The sequence below is a fragment of the Strigops habroptila genome, chromosome 15, assembly GCF_004027225.2.
Source record: "Strigops habroptila isolate Jane chromosome 15, bStrHab1.2.pri, whole genome shotgun sequence".
NCBI classification, from domain to species: domain Eukaryota; kingdom Metazoa; phylum Chordata; class Aves; order Psittaciformes; family Psittacidae; genus Strigops; species Strigops habroptila.
The window spans coordinates 5,052,521-5,070,776 of record NC_044291.2 but is presented as its reverse complement, the minus strand read 5'-3'; the positions used below and the strand labels follow the sequence as shown (position 1 = coordinate 5,070,776).

Sequence of the window (18,256 nt, the reverse complement as noted above, 5' to 3'; positions counted from 1 at the left end):
ATGGTGTGGCTCCGCCAGTTTGACCAGGCAGGAGGATTCCAATGTACTGGGGTGCAGCATATAGAGCAAGTATTTGCTCTGCTGCTCTTTGGAGAAGCCTCGATGCTGCTTTGCAGGCCTGATCAGAGGGCAGCAAAGCTACTGAAAGGACAAGAAAGAGAAACTTGTGTCTTCCTTTGGCTGGGTGGGCAGGAGCCTGTGGTGTGGTTGGCCGTGGCAGGAGGAGCTGCAGCACGGACCTGGAAGGTGCCAGGATTGGGCCCTGTGGATTAATAGGTTAGTACAGGAGCTGTGCTCTCCAAAAAGAATTCCAGCAGTTTCCTTTACTTGAAAGCAAACAAAACCTGAATGTGAACTTTTGGGGGTCAATGAATAATGAAATTAATACAGTGTGGTATTTCAAAACCAGTTGTATTGTGTGGCAGCTTTTAACCTCTCCTTTGCCCAGGTCGGAAGGGGCAGAGCTGCTCTCTGTTGTCCGGGGTCCCTGTGCCTGGCTGAGGGGCTGCCTCTCTCCAGATGTGCTATTTACACCTCAACATCTGACCAAGCTTTTGCTAAATTAGCATCAGGAAACCCAACTGTGGCAGCTCAGCTGCTGCTGCACCACCAGTGCAGCTCCGTCCTGGTGCAGCAGCTTGGTGATGAGAAACACAGGGTGTCTCCTGGTGGTTTTAACCAGAAAACCTGGATCCGATGCGGTCTAACAGCTGCAAAGGCGCTCATGGTGAATGGGGTGTTTCTAGCTGCCTTGAAACGTGCATGCAGAGGTGGTGGAGCCGCTCATTTAAGAACAGCTTCCATCCAAACGACTCCAGGCAGACGCGTTTGAAAACTTCACTTTATTTCTCTGTTATAAAAGCAGGGTTTTGTTGGTTTTTTTTTTTTACATCTCTGTAAGTGTCCAGACTCGGTACATCTTGGGTTTGTTTTCACAGTATCTCTACAAGACCAAGGACGATTCTTATTGCTGCGCCAGGCGCCGGGGCTCGGGCAGCCCTCGCCTTACCCCCTGCCGCTGGACCCAGCCTTGCTCACTGCTGCGCCGGCTCAACAGGTCTATACCCCCCCGAAACACTGCTTCACATCTCTATCGACTCTCCAAGGGGCTGCCCCGCTCTTGCCACGCTCATCTCGGTGTCAAGGGTAGGAAAGGAGAACTGTATGGCCCGTGACGCTGTGTGGCTAAGGGGAGGGTGCAGAGGAGGGTCTTGGCCAGGGCTCACCCTGCTGCTTCCCACCCTGGACCACCATGGGATTCTGACTGGGATGGTCAGGCTATAAAGAGCTGAGCATCACTGATGGGAGAGGTGAGGCAGAGACAAGCTCCCGTACATCAGTATCCCATGTTGGTGCCCCATCGCCCTACCCGCGTATCCTTTGTGCCTTCCTGGTTCTGCAAAAAGCTGCCAGAGAAGGAGCTTTATTTACCTCTTATTTACCACCCTACTCAGTGCAGGATGCCCCGGGCCCCCAGACATTTAAGTCCCCACTGGGACCCTGTGAATCCCCATTCTAACCACATGGCCATTAACCAGCCGTATCAAGAGCGATGTCTATAGCACCTGTAACTTCCAGCCACCACTTCTTCTCTATTCAATATGTCCCAGTCAGGTTTGTAATGAAGCAGCATTGGAAAAACATCACTTTTAATCACAACGCATGAAATCTCAAAAGAGGCAGCATCACTTTTCTACGCCATGTCTGGTGATGGAGGTGGAGGGGCACATTTCAACCTAGGCACGGGATAAAGGCATTCTTTGGGAAGGGAGAAGTCCATGCAAAGCCGACCCCAACGTGAACTTTGAAATTCGTATTTACTGCTTAGCTGGGTCTGTTCAGTGCAACGGGACAAATTAGCCAGGAGGTTACTATCAAATTGCATGGATGCATCCAGTCTACCAGGTAGAGGGAAGTAGGGGGAACGAGATTTAATGCACTGGGAGACTAAGTCCGACACATAGCTAAGTGGAAAAGGACGTAGGTGTTCCCTGAATGTGGTTTTTGGTGACTGAGAAGAAATCTTTCCTTGGAATTCCTTCGTGCAGCTAATTAAGACAACTGGGTCCGATTTCTTCGACCCATGCTGACATCAGTGAGAACTGTAAGTACTCAGCACCTGGAGACAAAGTGAGTACCAGGCATAAATACCCCTTCTGCTCATCCCAACAGGACTGCCTGGGAGTGCATCTAAGCGGTAGCCGAGATGCGAGCAAGTGTTATCAGCTCTTCACCCACAGCTCACATTTTGTCCTCTTCTGCATGTATTGCCTAGGAGAAAATACAAGTCCCAAAGGGCTCTGCCAGTAGAGCTATAGTTAGGATTTGAATCTGTGTAAGAAAATGGAGTTTAATACAGAGTGACTGTGCAAGTCAAAGTCTCCCTAGCTTCATCCTGTATAGTCCCAAAGCCTAGATTTAGGCAAACTTTGGCTCATGGATTTGGGTTTGATCCAGTCCACTTGTCTGCAAGCTGCTTGTAATGCTGGACTTCCTTCCTCAGGGATCCGCCCGATGGAGAGAGCAGCTCCGTGACCGAGCATCTCTGAACACCAGCACATGGAGGAGGGTGGTCTTCCCGGGAAATGGGGGTACGGGGATTGCAGGGACCCAGGATCCTTGTTTGCTGGTTTGAGATTGTCATGGTGGGGGGACATATCTTCTTGACCTGCTTTCCCCAGGCAGGTGGTGATGTTGAACCTGGTGCTGAAGTCGATGATGTGGCTTTGGAGAAGGAAGGAGAATTTCTTGCTGGTAATGTCCTGTGTGGGAGATGAAGATGGCAATAGCAGCGAATCGGTGCCTCTCCGAGGGGAGAGCCTTTAGAGCAGCGTGTGTGTGGTTGTGAGACCTGTTCAGACCAGCTCAGCAGGGCCAGGCTTGTATTTGGCACGCTGAGCTCTCTTCAGTCCTTGCTCTCGAGGCAAATTGTTAATAAGAGGAAGAAATGTTTTCTAGGGGAAGGAGCTGCAGAGGGAAGGGGAAGTGATCTGCCTCAGGCTGTGTGCTGGAGCAAGAGAGCAGATCCTCCTCTTCCTGTCCTGTGCCCAGTACTCCAGATGCCACCTCTACTGCAGAACTTCCTCTGCCTGCAAACTATGCCCTTCGCATTCCAATGGCTCCTCCACGCCGCCTTCCTCTGCAGAAGTGCATCTGGTAACCTCTGAAGCCTTACTGAAACCTACAGGTTCCACCTCCTGCTCCAATGCACCTTCCTTACTGGAGGATCTAGACTCAAGACTCAGTGCTGCCCTGCTTGCACCTTCTCACGCGTTACCCTTTGCTACATAGATGTTTGTGCAGTAACCAGACAGGTACAGTATCAAGGTCCTGTCCGTACCCCATTCCTGATGGGTGCGTGGATCGTGAGGTCATTTGGAAGAAGATTCTCTAACCCCAGTGTGATTTGTTGTCATGGGAAGAAGAGTTTTTCATAGCTTTTGCTTCTCATGCTTGCTTGGAATGGGTGCCTGTTATTTTCAGATGTGGCTGCTCCTGAATTATGGATATTGCTGGGTAGACTTGGTAGATAAGATCTGCCCTCGCTTACACCCATGCATCTCCAATTGCTTCAGAAGGATCCTTTTTATATCCTGCTCTTCTTACAGCACTGTCATTTGGATTTCATGGGAAAACTGGGCAACAGCTTCACCCACCAACAGCCAGTGCATGAGCCGTTGGCTCTTACACCACAAGCTGGTGAGATTGTGCACTAGCTGGCAAACATCTGCATGTCTTAAAGACAAACCCAGTGGGACATCCTCCCCTCTTGATGTATGTTGACTCGCAGGGCCACAATTCCAACTGTGAGATTGTCCCATATTATGATGCTAATAGGAGACTGAGATCACCAAGCACTAAGCAGTGCAAGCTTCTTGCTACCTCTTCTCTGAAGCAGGGACATGGCCCAGTAGCTCCCACTCGACAGACATCCTACAGCAGGTTTGGTATTTGCATTGCTTTGAAACTGAGATTATTTCCAAGCTTCCTTGATCCGGGTTGTAAAACCAGGAAGATTTTTCTTTTTATCGTGCTTCTTCCAATTTCAGGCCCTTTTTTTTCCATCCATCAGCCCGTGACACATTGACAAATCTATTCCTTGTTCCAAAACTTTCTCCCAGAAATTCTGTAGAAAGGACATTCTGCCTGGTGGTGGTTTTGTTGGTTTGTTCTTTTTCAAACATAGCTTTAAGGCAAAAGTTTGGCAATGCAAAGCAAAGTCTACATAAGGCCGCATGACTTGGATTTGCAACTCAGAACCTGACAGCTTAAAAAAAATAATAATAATCCTTATCTTAAATAGTCAACTTTTTGCTCCAGGAACTTATTTTGTTCTCAACCAAAATGGAAAAAAAAAAAAAAAAGGAAAAAAAAAAACCTTTTAAAATCCCAAATAAAATGTTCTTATTGTTCTGGGCAGTCTGGACAAGCTAATGAGACTGAAGTTCAAACAGTAACTAAAATAGGGAAGAAAAAAAAGAGCTCTAGGGGTAGACATCAGTGTTAGTTTCTTCCCTTAGGAATCCAGTGATGAGACAGACCCCAGTCAAAGGTCTCCTCTTTAGCTTTAGCACAGTGAAATCCGTCCCAATGGGAGAAGGTAGAATGGTTGCATTTGTTGAATGAATAAAAAGTGCATTTTTTGATTTTGCTCAGATTCTACGTGTGTATTCTAATACCTACGTGATTGTTTTGCTTCGGGTTTGTTGGTTTGTTTCTCTTTTTCTCCCTTTTGGTGCCAGGACGCCAGGTTTGTATTACCGATGTTTGGGAGGTATCACCACGAGCGGCTGTCCATCCTTTGGCCTCCACATGAGTACCTGAGCATCATTGGCATTGGGTTTGACAAGGGCACTGGGTGGTATTGGCTCATTCTTGCTAAGGACCTGGGGCTGCTCTTGAGCAGAGGGCTCCTGCAGCTTGGCACGCTGCCCCAAGGGTCTGCTGGGGTTCACGTCGATGCCCAGCCTCATGCGCCATTTGATAGTCTGCAAGGTCACCATCTCATTGGTAGCCGTGTTGGTTGCAACCAGCCAAGTGGTGAAGCTTTGATCCCGGTGAATGCTTGTGAGTTTGGCCACGTTGCTCTCGCTCACAGGCACTGCCCACGTCACGCTCGGGTAGAAGTTGTCATTCATGCTGATGTTGAACTTGGACTCCTTCTTTGTGGGACCCACGATGGTGCAGGTTTCTGTCGTGTTCCCATACCAGGGATAGTTCACTCCATCCGAGTCACTGATGGCCTGGATTTTACCGTCCAGTAGATCCGGAAGCTCCCAACTTGACCTGCCATAATCAACAGCAAATTATGGATAATGCATTAATTAATTAGATTAGAAACATGCCAGGCTTCAAGAAAGGAGTTGTGAATGCATCCCCCCCCTTTAGCTTTTACTGGAATTTGTGCCTTTCACACCATTCTGCTGAAAAAACCTCATCCCTACCATTAAAACTGCCTGCCCATTTCCAGGACTGATCATAGAAGTCTGTCCTGCTGTTAAACACCACTGAGGAACAAGCACCAAGCAGGGACAGAGTTTTCCTCACAGGGGCCGATGGCACCCTGGAGTAGTTCAAACTATGTTGGTGTTTGTGTAAGGCTGCAAAGGGTAAGTGCTCAGGAAAGCTCCAGTGCTGGAGATAATCCAGTGTTGCAGGTATCTCCTTGCAGGTCTTTGGCTGTCTGAACACAAGGAGTCCAGGCTTGTATTCACCGGAGAGAGCAGGGCTCAGGGCTGAATTTCCTTCTCTCAATAGCACAGTATCTCCAGTGTCAGCAGAACAGGCAAGCTCAGGCCCTGGGGTGAGGTGACAGAAGACCCAAGTGTTGGAGGTAAGATCAAGGACTCAGCTAGACCATAAAGCTTCCCACTGCCCCGTTCTGTTCTTTCCTTTCAGTCCCTGGATAAGCCGCTGTCTCTCCCTGCTGTCTGCCTGGCACTGGGCATGTAACCCATCCTTCTCCAGCCCTAGGAAGGACCCAGTTCAAAGGCAGCACACTGGGCTCCGGGCTGGGGATGCTATTACAGTAATCAGAGAAACTGAGGTCAGCCAGCTTGTAAAACTGCCTGAGCCGGTCGCCTGTGTGCTGCGCTTGCGAGCAGGCAGAAAGGTCAGTCTTTTGAGCAAGCAAAGGAGTGAAAACTGTCTGTCACCTTGCAGCGCTGGTGCAAACTTGGGTTGGTTTTCTTTATTAACTTCCAATTTAATTAAGATTAGATTTGCCAATAGAAGCAAACTGCTGTAAATGCCTCAGACAAAGGGTTAGATATATGCAGAGTGATGGCATAACCACAGAGCGTGTGCAGGGTATTTTAAGGACATTCTTTTATAAACCAGGCTGGTAGACACGGCTCTGATGTACCTTCTCCTTCTTGCTTACAGATTAGCCCACCCAGCATCCAGAGATGCTGAAGTGGCAGAAGGGACTGTGTGGCAGCAAATCCCAGCCTGGCATTTGCACTTGATCCACCATGGGGCTAGGATATGGGGCTGTATCACAGCCCTCCAAGCCCTGTGGCCCCCTGCATAATGGGACATGGTTTATCTTGGAAGGGAGACTGAGGGCATGTGCTCAGGCTCGGCAGAGTGACTGTCCAAGCCTTTATTAAGTTCAGTGCTGCAGCTTAAAATAGCCCCTTGGCTGAAGCAGGGGCTACAGTGGCTGCAGGCAGGCAGGGGGCTCATGTGGGACCCAGCCAGCTCTAACACAGCGTTGGGTGAGCTGCTCCTCTGCACCGGCCAGGACTAATGTGACAGTCTCAAAGGCTATTCTGACTGTTAATTAGTTAATGACCGTGAAGTGCCTCCATGTTTGGAGCCACTGGATTGTTCAGCAGTTGGCTGTAAATGTCTGGCTGGAGCTAGAAGATACTGCGGGGAATTTAAAGATCTCATTTCTCTCTTTTCACACGAGCAGGGGGGTCCTAGTCAAAAATCCCCCCTGTGCCATGGCAGGCATTGGGCAAAGGGCTGCACTATGCAGGAGGTGGCTGGTTTGCAGGTCAGATATGGCCTGGGAGGTTAAGGGCAAGGCAGGACGCAGGCTGTGCAGGCGGGATGCAGGGATGCTCCGAGCAGCAGGACCAGGGTTATGCAAGCGCGACATCTCCGCGCACAGATTTAGGGGCTGCTGTCAGCTCTGGCACCGCAGCTGCAGCAATCCTCTCCTCCCGAGCCCATGGCCAGCAGGCAGAGGGAGTCCTTTCCCTGGAAGAAAATCTGTAGTGAAGGCAGCCAAAAGGAGATCCCTGAGCAGCCCTGCCAGGACCCCCATCACTGCAGAGATGTTGATGCGCTCTGCTCTCTAAACCAGAGTCATCCTTGCTCGCCATCCCCCATGCTCTTCAGGGAAAAACTCTGGGGATGCTGGATGAACACAGCTCTCAGCAGATGAACACAGCCCTCAGCAGGCAGATGAGCAGAGGTCGTGTCTGCAGCCCCCACCTCCTCCCCACCACACAGCCCGGCTCTGAAACACCATCTGGGGGCTCTTTCTCCCCCTTTCAGCAGATGGTTTAGGATTACTTTCCATTCAGCAGCCAGAACTCAGCTTGGCTGTCACCTGGGGATGAGATGCGATGATTTCCCAGAGGTTCACCCTGACAGCCATGGTGCTAAGGTGCAGCTGCAGCATCTCTGCGGGTACCACAGTGCCAAACCAGGAATCTTGTACCAGCTAAAAGAGGCTGATAACCCCCCTGGGCTGCTCCAGCCTACTTGGATCAGAGGCTGGTGGGTGAATGGCAGGAGAATCAGGTAGAGGATGCTCCGAAACTGCAGGTCAGCTAATATCTGCTTGTCCCTACAGGTACCTGACCCTCAGACCAGTAGGGAGTCACAGCCTGGTTTGGGTTGGAAGGGACCTTAAAGCTCATCCAGTTCCAACTCCCTGCCATGGGCAGGGACACCTTCCACTAGAGCAGGTTGCTGCAGGACCTTAGTATTTAATGAGAGCAAGGGTTTAAATGAGAGCAAGAAGTGGAGCTCTGTCAGGGCATGGGGAGGTTGCTGGGGGCAGGATGCTGCCCTCAGAGCCTGCAGAACCTCAGTGCAAAGCCGAGTGTGTTGGTGAGCAGCATGACTGCGCTCGGGCTCAGAAGTGCATCCTGCTTAGGAAAGGGCCTGGGCAGGAATGGGGAAGAAGAAACTGGGCTGTGTTTCTTCATGGAGCACCCTGTGCTTAATTCTTAGCGAGTGTGGTTAACCCTGGGGTTTCAAAACCATGAGGCTCTGTCTGCACAGCTTAGTCATGAGAAGAAAAACGAGGCCTTATGATGATCCCATGACTGGAGCGAAACCAGATGGTTGCTGCTGGTGGTGGTTGCCCCTTGCCTGCTGCTACAGCAAAGCCTGCTTGCTGGCCAGGGTGGTAGCCTTTGCTTGCATAGAGAGTGTCCATGTTAAATAATATGCCAACAGCTGGCTTTTTGGATGATTTTGGAAGGAACGCTGTGGAATGATCTTTGGCTGCATCAGCATCTTTCTGTGGTGGTGTCGAGCCAAGAAAAGACCAGAAAGTGCCCAGTAAACACTTTGCTGACAATAGCAGGGAAGAGGCATGAAAAGAAACCAACCTATCTGGTTTCGTGGATTCACTGTGGCTGATCAGCTCCAAAATCAGTAGGTTCCGGCTTGTAATACTGACAGGCTTGTTTCTGCCACTTCTGAACGTTCAGAGTCAGGATGGGTACCACCAGAGATTGGATGCTAACACATCTCTATTATCTATTATCTATTATCATCTTTTTCCTATCAGAAGGAACTTTGAGCTACTTCCTGTGGCACAACTGTAGTCCTGCTGCTGACAGCCAAGCAGCTTTAGGTAGGTTTTAGCCTCCTAGTTCTCATTCAAATACACTTCTTCCTATTCTGTCACATGAAATGAAGCCCCCAGCTTATCCCAAGCCCCCCGGATGGCTGCCCCACAGCACAAACCGGAGCCATCACTGCAGTGGCCTGTGCAGTGACAGCAAATCCAAGCACAGCAGGCTCCAGCCCTGTGCATCCCGCAGTGACACGGGTATATTCAGTTAACCTTTTAAGACAGGCATCAGGCACTACCAGCACCAATTCTTTAAAGCCAGCTCCTAATTAGTCGCAGGCCAGATGGACTTGCATAACCTTGTGCTTTCCCACACCCTTCCTCTCCACCAGCTCCGTAGGTAAGAGAAGCCGATCTCGGATGCAGACTGCTCGGTGCAGGTACCAGTGCAGTGTGTGTGGGTGCAGTGAAAAGCCGTCTCGAGTATTTCACATCCCTGCTCCTGCCTCCCTCCCTCCCTCCCCTGCGCCTGTGCTGGTGCCTAGCTGAAAGAAAGAGAACCTGACAGTCGGAACTGCTTGATTTTAAATTGCCCTTTCCAGTGCCTGTCTCGCCTACCTCAGCACATCAAGCAATTCAAGCCACGGTTAGAGCAAAGAACAGGAAGGAAATTCAAGATGTTGTTCCCTGTTGTCGGAGTCACGCTGCTGTGGTCCCTCTTCCCCCCCCATCCTCCAGCTGCGTGTTCCTGCTCGTGAACCGGCAGTGATGTTTGCTGCATGCTGGTTCAGGGAGTAACACCAGCAGAAAGCTGGCATTAAGAGAAAGGGATAGATTTCTCCTGCTTTAGCTGAGCAGGCTCAAATCAGGCTGGACAACCTATTTACCTGCGCTAAGCTGTATGCCTGCAGCACAGGTAAGGGCAGCAAAGCTTTCTCCTCTAAACCTCCAGAGAGTAAATTCCCACTGTGGACTGACCTCCCTTTGCCTCCCAGGGAAAGGATAACCTTATTTTTTCCTGTGGTGAATCTGGTTTTGATTGTGTTTTCCCTTCCGAGGGCTGGGGGTTTATTCTCTTGACAAGTTGATTTCTCGAGTTCATTGTGTCTCTGCTGCAGGGCATAGAAGATTTAATGTCACAAGAGAGATGCCGGGTAGGTAAAGCGGTGATGTAATGCTGCAAGCTGCCCCATCAGGGAGAAATATCTACCTGAAACTTCTCCAGATTCTGGGCTGATCATATTCAAACTCCAATTTATTTCTCTCTCTGTTTTGCATATCTCCATCTGCACCGCTTCTTGCACATCTCCATGGAGATGAAGAAACGAGGCTGGATAATGCTGTTCTGGCATCACACAGCCACTAACACGGGTCCCACCAAGTGCTGCACGACGGGGCACAGGAACCAGCACTCACCTGGGGAGATCCCACCGAGGACCCTATCCAGCTGCTCCCACACAGGCCTGATCCTGATGCTTCCCACTGCACAGCAGCACCCTTCCCTAAGGAACAGGGTAAAACCCTGCTAAGGGGGAGCAGCAACAGCAGCCATGGGGCTGAACAGGAGTTTGACCCAGTTCTGCAGGGAAGTGGGGTCAGAGAGCACATCCACATCCTCATGCTGGGGGTATTCACATTCCCAGCAGTATCTACTGACTTAGATGTAAAATAATGCCAGCATTTATGTGTCATCTAAGCTTTAATTATTTTCCTTTACATCTAAAACCACTGCATTTAGCCCCAAATGGCCAGTGCCACTTTAAACGTGTCTGAATTATCCCCTCTGTAACTGACATCCCTATATAGGCACCACTCCATCTGCTCCCGTATTTCTCAGCTGTTTCTGTTCTCAACATAATGGCCAGCTTATACACATTGAACAACTTTGAGCATGGAAGTGAAAAATTAATCCAAAGCCTGCTGTAAGCACTGATGCTCCAGCTGACCAACTGATTTTTGATGATTTGGAGTTTTCTGTTTGCTTGTCACCACAGTGATTAAAGATATGTTTGTTGCAGCAGCCTCTCTTTATCATGGAAAGTTGGGACAAATACTCTCCTGGCATAAATCAATGCAGCTCTGTGGAAGTCAGTGAGATTACGTTGAGTTATGCCTGCTAAAGGCTTTGCCCATCTTTCAGACAGGTTTGTGTCCTGTCCCTCTCTCTATAAAGGTCTTCCAAGAGCATGTGTCAATGGCATTGAAAGAAGCCTTTCCTCCCAAACGCCTTTATTTATAGCTTTCAGATGGTGACAGGTCTATAGAAAAAGAGTGGAGGAGCAGACCAATTCCTACTTATGTTTGGGTAACTCCTTTTTCTATATCAGTTAAATGTCAATGAACCTCGTAGGGAAAAATCTTTGTTTCCCTTATTTTCTACCTAATAACTCCCTGGCGTAGCTGCAGTGTTTAATTCTGACTACCTGTTTACAGCACTCAGCTTGTAGATACAACTTTTTCTCGGTCTCAAAGCATTCCAGCAAGGGAAGACTCTACCAAATCCTCATTTCAAACACAGGGAAACTCAGGTGGAGAGAAATAGAAGGACACACTAAGGTTTGCAGCCCACAGCAGCACTGGCAGAATAGCTCTCTGCCCAGTCCTCCTTGTTTCAGTGGATGTGAGCTGTATTCATATACAGTGGACTTCTCTGTTTTCCTTTGCAGCTGGTCGCTGAAGACAGGATTTCTAAATGAGCCTGAGAATTACACATGCAAATCCCAATGGCCTGGAATTGGGAACATCTGAGCAACAAATTGTCCTTGCTAAAGATGGTGTCGGAGCCAAAAAGCCTACAGATTTCACGCCTGCTGTAAGTACTTTTAAAATCAAGATAAGCTGATCTGCTCCCTCACTGAGCCTCACTGCTGGTGTTTGCCAGGTGCCAGTTTGCTTCTCAAGGCACTTTATGCTGGAGCAGAGAGGGGACATGCGGACAGAAGTGGGGGGGACACTGTCACGGCTGCTCCTTACATGCTTTTCACTCTGGTCCACATCTTACAACATGTATTCACTTTATGTCTGGGATGCTGAACCCACGTCCTCATCTGAGCTTACAGGCAGGAGGGAGGGAAGAAGGGCCAGGGTGTGCGTGCAGATGTTCAGGTTGATGGCAGGGAGGCACTGCATTAAGTCAGTCTATTCTGCTGCTCTCCATCCCTACTCCGTGTTCCCTCAGCCCTCCTAACTAACCCTCTCTTAAGCCACCCAGAATGACCCTTGAGGGGCTGAGCCAGCATCCCCCTGACACAGGGCACCTTGGATGAGCAGATGGGAGGGTTCCTTAGGACCTGACCTTCCCATCCTTCCTCCCTTGCCCCCGAGACCGGGCAGCATCAGCACCTCCAGCCCCCAAACCGTCTGCCAGCCCCAGGCTCTGTGGTCAGGCTCGTCCCCGTGGCTGGACAGACAGATCTCTGCTGCACCCAGTGCTGCCAGCACCGTGCGCTGCAGAACTGCTGGTCTGTGCAGGCATCTGGACGTCAGGTGCTGTTGCTTATTTAACTATGAGCCAAATCCTGCACCAACGTTTGGTGAACAAACTGGTGGGGCACGGGGGAGAGATGACTTTTCTCAGTAGGGAGGTGACATTTTCATTTGACTCATTCCTGTCTCATTCTTACTGTCTGACCAGTAACAGTGCAGTTTTCCTGTGCAAACAGCCCCTAGGTTCCCCCTACCTTACATAGATATCTATCTTCCCCCTCTTACATTACCCAAAAAGTGGGTAATGTGAAATTTTCACCCTGCAGAAGGTTTAACTCTCAGTGGGTTAAATCCATCTTGTTCTTTCCCTGTAGGCTGCCTGCTGCCATAGGCAAAGCAAGCAAGATCCATCCCATGATGCTAAATGTGATCCCAAAGCTGCTGGGCCACTGAGCTCCCAGCTGTGGCCCACTGCAGCAGCAGTAGTGCCCGCTGGGGCCAGCAATGTGCCACAAGTGTCAGCCCTTGGGTTTCCCTGGGGCTTCTCAAGGAGCAGATTTACCCTGGGAGGGATGAGAAGGGATGGATGAGAGGAGCTGGCAGTCAGGGGGACCCCTCACGTAAAACACATATCAAAACAGGGGTGCCTGTGGTGGCAGGGCTGATCTGGGGTTCCAGGATCTCCACTGCTGCTCAAAAGCTGTTGGGAAATGCAGTATTGCTTTTGGGTTCCTACCAGAACAAGTGGGTTTTGGTTATGGCTTGGGCACATTTCCATTAGAAGGGAAGAACACCCACTCCGTCTAAAGGGCAGGCACAAGCTCTCCTGTGTTTTAAATGTATGATAAAGTCCTGTTAAGTTTCAGAAGAGCTGGCTTTTAAAATCAAACCAACTGCATTAGAATTTTCAGTTTAATCCAGTATTTCCCACCCAGGCCATGGTCCTTCCCACAAGGCAAACGCACCCACACGTGCTCAAGGAAATACTTACATTCCCTGCTCCCCGTAGTGATTGTAAAATTCCATGTGGCTACAAGCCTGGATCCAGCCCACGATCCAGGTCTCCTTCTTGGGAATAGGGGGCACCAACACTTGTGCAGAGGCTCGGAAGTGAGGGGTCCGGTAGCGCAGGACCACGCTGGAGGACTCGTCGATGCTGGTGGGAATGGGATCGATGGAGGCTTTGACTTCAATCACTGAAATACTTTCCCGGAAAACTTTGGATTTGCAGCTAATACTCTGAATACAGCCCATGGCATACCCCGAGTACAGTCCGACGCAGCTCCTAGGGTACTCCAGCAATCCTGGGGAATATTAGGCATTGAAATTATCTGATGCTAGATCAATTACAGATCTTCTTGGTTTGTAATCTCAAAACTGATATCCATAGGATAGAAAATTCATCACGTAAAGCCTTAATTTGAGTATCTGTCTTACAAGTACTGCTCCTATTTTTGAGGCTAGCTGCACTTCAGAAGCAAAAAGGGCCTTTAAAATTGTTTTCCCCTTTTAATGACCCATTAAATATATCACTCAAACAGTCTTTGGGTTAAAAAAAAAAAGGGCTCTTGAGTTCAATAAATAACGGTGGTGTTCTTAGCTGATATATTTAGTCCTTCCTTTCCTCAGATGCGGTCTGTCATTCACCGTCAAACATAGAACTAGCCGGTATTTCCCTTTATTCTTTGGATGAAAAGCAGAATGTTGATAGACACATCTATATAAATAATGAAATAGTTTTTAGCCCCGGCTTGTCACAACCGGTGTGGATTTCCACTTCCTGACTTGCAGTTGTTCATAACTTCCTTTCGCACAAAAATTACAATAATAAACCCGAAAGAAACGACGGGTGGAAAATGCACAAAGTAGCCAAAGCTCCGATTTTTGGAGGCTCCTCCGCCAGCGATGCTTTGGGGATTACTATTATTATTATTATGCTCTTTCCTTAGAAATAGCCGGAGCCGCATGGACTAACCGGGGGTCCCGCTCCCGCAGCGGGGCCGCGCTCAGCACCGCGGAATCACCGCCCGTGACATCCCGCCGCCACGCACCGGCCCGGGGGGCGCCGGCCCCGCGGCTCCCCTTCCTCCTCCTCCTCCTCGGCGAGCGTGTCTCCGCAGGGGTGTCCGACCTTCCTCCTCCTCCCGCTGCTGCTGCCGCCGGGCGAGCGGGCTGCGGCTCAGCCTGCGGGGCTCATGGGCTGCCCCGCACACACGCGTGGGCCCCGCGGGGCGGTCACAGCATCCCGCGGCGGCGGGAGCAGCGCCGAGCCCCGGCCGCCGCGCTCCGCACCGGGCTCCGCACCGGGCTCCGCGCTCCCTGCGCTGCGCGGAGGCGCGGTGCGGCGGGCGGAGGGGGGGGGTGTAGGGGGGAGGCTCCTTTTCTCGCTCTTTTTTTTCCTCCCTTCGCCTCTTTGCTAGATGCCCGGGGAGGTGAGAGGAGCAGGATCGGTGCCTCCGCCTCCTGGCTGCAGCGAGCTTCCTCTCTCGCAATACATTCATGCATACAGGGACGGCGCCTGCCCCGCGCTCAGCCTCGCCGGTGGAGCTAAGGGGGGGGGTCGGGGAGGGCTCCCGCTCCGGTCGCAGCCGCAGGATCAAAAAGGCAACGGGGTCAAACTTTGCAGAAACTCGCCCGTCGCCGTTGCGAGCCCCCCGGCGCGCCCCGCCGGCCGCCCGGGCTGGGACCGCCGCATGACAGCGGCCCCGAGCCCGCTCCGCTCCCTGCCCGCCCGTCCTCCCTCCTTCGCCCAGTCCCATCCCTCCCCCTGTATTTCGCTTTTAAACTGCAGCTGTTGAAGCTAAACCTCCTTTGCAAAAAGCAGCATTTCCTCCCACAGCTCCGTGGATTGTGGGTAATGTAGTTTTAATTAGAAATGTCTTTTCCCCCTCCTCCCTCCCTTTTCTTTTCCCCAGTGTATTTTCTCTTGGGTTTTCAGCTTAAGAGTTCCCTCTCCCAGCTGGAGCTTGGGTGGTAGATTTGGGAAAGGGATGGTCTCCTTATTTGCGAAACTTGTAGCCCCAAGTTGATGGGCTGGGTTTCGAGCACCCAGAAAGGCAGAGCTCTCCATAGCAGCACAGGGACTGCGGAATAGAGACTGAGAAGCCACCAAGGCAGCAGCGGCCTGTGGGAAAGTTGTAAACTTCTGTTATGGATAATTTCAGGAGTAACGCTGCTGCCTGTCCTGCTGAGGATCCCAATGGCAAGAGCTGAGCACCAGGTGAGGGATGTGTGTGTCCAGCTTTTTGGGAATAGCTGTTGTACGTCGAGTGTGGTGCAGAACTCCGGGTGCACGGGTCCTTTGTGATGTGTTTCTGCATAGGAAACCTGGGGAACCAAGAGGTAAAAATCGCTTTGCCAGTGCTGCCTGCAGTGTGGTACAGCAGAGCAGAGTGAAGTGAATGTCTTTTAGTCATAGAGTCATCGAATCACAGACTGGTTTGTGTTGGAAGGGACCTTAAAGCTCATCCAGTTCCAACCCCCTGCCACGGGCAGGGACACCTTCCACTAGAGCAGGTTGCTCCAAGCCCCTGTGTCCAACCTGGCCTTGAACACTGCCAGGGGTGGGGCAGCCACAGCTTCTCTGGGCACCCTGTGCCAGCACCTCAGCACCTTCACAGGGAGGAATTTCTTCCTAATATCTAACCTAAATCTACCCTCCATTAGTTTAAAGCCATTCTCCTTTGTCTGTAACTACATATCCTTACGAAAAGCCCATCTCCAGCTTTCTTGTAGGCCCCTTTAGATATTGATATTGGTCTTTCCCACTCTGCGCTCTCAGCAGGTTGATGATCTCACACAGTGCCTGACGTTCTCCAGCGCTGCACTTGCTGTCTGCCCTCCGGTGGGAAGGAGAGACCGGAGCTACTGGGTGATCCTGACAAGCGAATGCCACAGGAGAAGGGGAGGCAGATTTGCTTTTTTCCACCCACAGCGGGTGGAAAACACTCCGTCTATTGTTGTTTTTCTTCTGTGCATTTCTCAAAGGTTTGGCCAAGTTTTTACCTTCAACTTCCCAATCTCTGTGAAGTGCACAATTATTGTCACTAGCCCTGCATTAGCTGTAGGACCCAAGAACACACTCAAGTTACAAGCAACTTACTATCACGTAGCACAAGAAAGAATGAAATTAACATCTCCAAGTGAAATATCCAGTTGCTTCAGCAGCCTCCAGAAGGTGTTGAAATCCTTTGACATTTCCAAGACTCTTTCACACTTTTCAAACAAGCTTGTCACACTTTCTCAGAGCATTATGAATCTGGTGAAACTGCGTATTCGGCAACTCCAGTTTCGCTGAAGCTTCAGCCAGGTTTTGCTTCAACTTGGCTGTCTCTGGTGTTCTGGTCAACAAGGAAATTGCATTATCTCATTCTAATTAAATCAGCTTTTTAACTTCAGATGAAGTTTTCTCTGGGTTTTGGTCATGCCCATCTCCATTGCGCTGCTGGGAGTGATGAAGGGATTCACACACTGCACGCAGCGTGGCTGCATTGAGCCATGTGCTGAACCATTCCTGTGCCAGTGAGCGTGGTGCTCACTGATGGAACTGCTGGAGAGGTGAGGCCAAGCTGCGATAAGTACAAATTAGGAGTGTCTGGTGATGCTGTGAGTTGTGTTTCCTTCTGCTCCTCGTTTGATGAGCCTGTCCATGTCTCATTCCTGCTATTGTCACACCCAGCACTGTGCCTCCGTGTCCTTCCAGTGTGTTTTCCAGGTTTATGGAAAGGCAGGGTCTGCTCTTCACTAGTTGGGCAGCAGCAAGTAGAAGCAGCCCACTGGAGGCTAGGCTGAGCTGTGCCAATGGGCCTGGCTGGATCTGCTGCCTGTGCCATACACACTGCAGAATATTACATTTCACTTTGGCCAAGCTTCCTTTTTCACCCCCATAACAGTCCCACTCAGGAGCACTGCGGGTTTGCTTGTAGCAGGTTTGCTTGCAAGCACTTTGGCTGCAAGCTCTGCTCCTTGGCCAGCCGCTGCTGGAGGCTGGGATGCACCAACGTTGCCAGTTTATCACAGAGAAAGGGGGCATCGCTGTCCTTCCCATCCCACCCCATCTCCAGCCATCCATGGGGAATTGTGGTGGGCACCCCGGGGACTGCAGGGGTGCAGGTGACTGTCCTATAGGACATTGCAGGGTGGCAGGGAGGCAGGAGCACAGTGGGGTCGAGCGGTCTGGGCGCATGGAGCATACTAGATTTGTCCATGCAGATTTGTCCGTCTGGGCATTCTCCCAGGTGATCCGTGTGGATCGGGTGTCAGGCCTGGAATAGCCCTGCCAGAGCAGGAAGCCTGTCTACAAGCTTAGCAGGGATATTTATAAACCCCGGCTTTTGTGGCTGTGTTGTGAGCAGCGCAGTGGGACGGTGCTAATCATGGTCCCAGTGTAGGGACTGGGGAGGTTTCCCTCCAGAGCTCGGTTTCTCTGGCTGGATCCGGTGCTGACAGGGCACCTGGCTGCAGAAGAGACCAAATTGCTTTCCTTTCCCACTGCCCTTTTGACAGGGGTCTGCTGGTGCAGCGTCCATCCCATGCGACCCTTCCTCCTCCATCCACTTCCCACTGGGGACTCGTACTGCGTATGATGCTGGATTCTCACAGGGAGGCCAGGGCAGCTCTGTGTGTAAGTCAGGGAGATTCCCTTATATCAGTGTCAGCAGAAGAGACAGGCACCAGATTAAATGAACTCCCCAGGCTTTCAAGGTATTTTTTACCCTGTGACAGCTCCTGAGGAACATGCTCAGTAATAGCTCAGCATCCTGGGCTCTGGGCTGGACAGGAGGGAGAGATGATTCCTCCCTATTTCTGCAGATTCCCTGCCCTGTTCGCAAAGAGCCCCACACAGCAGCAGCCCTGCATGGAGCTGGAGAAACAGGGCAGCCGTCCAGCGGGGAGGTGATGGCTGCGGCCAAGCTAAAGCAGTGATGACGGTTATCTCCTCAGCTCATGGCAGGTGGGCTGAGATTTTCCACATGCCACTCGGAGCTGGGCAGTGGGATGAGGACAGGCAGATAGGGACAGGGTGCTGACTGCCTTGATAGTGTGAGAATGCTGCTGAGCAGACAG

General features: G+C 50.9%; 1 protein-coding gene across 1 annotated transcript; it reads right to left on the bottom strand.

Moving 5' to 3' along the window:
- Positions 1–825: 825 nt before the first annotated feature.
- Positions 826–14,395, bottom strand: FAM78A (family with sequence similarity 78 member A). Its single transcript, XM_030506988.1, has 2 exons — positions 13,182–14,395; positions 826–5,286 (listed from the first exon to the last, which is right to left on the bottom strand). Exons 1-2 carry the CDS (start codon positions 13,442–13,444, stop codon positions 4,758–4,760), a joined length of 792 nt encoding a protein of 263 aa, XP_030362848.1. The 5' UTR covers positions 13,445–14,395; the 3' UTR covers positions 826–4,757.
- Positions 14,396–18,256: the final 3,861 nt, after the last annotated feature.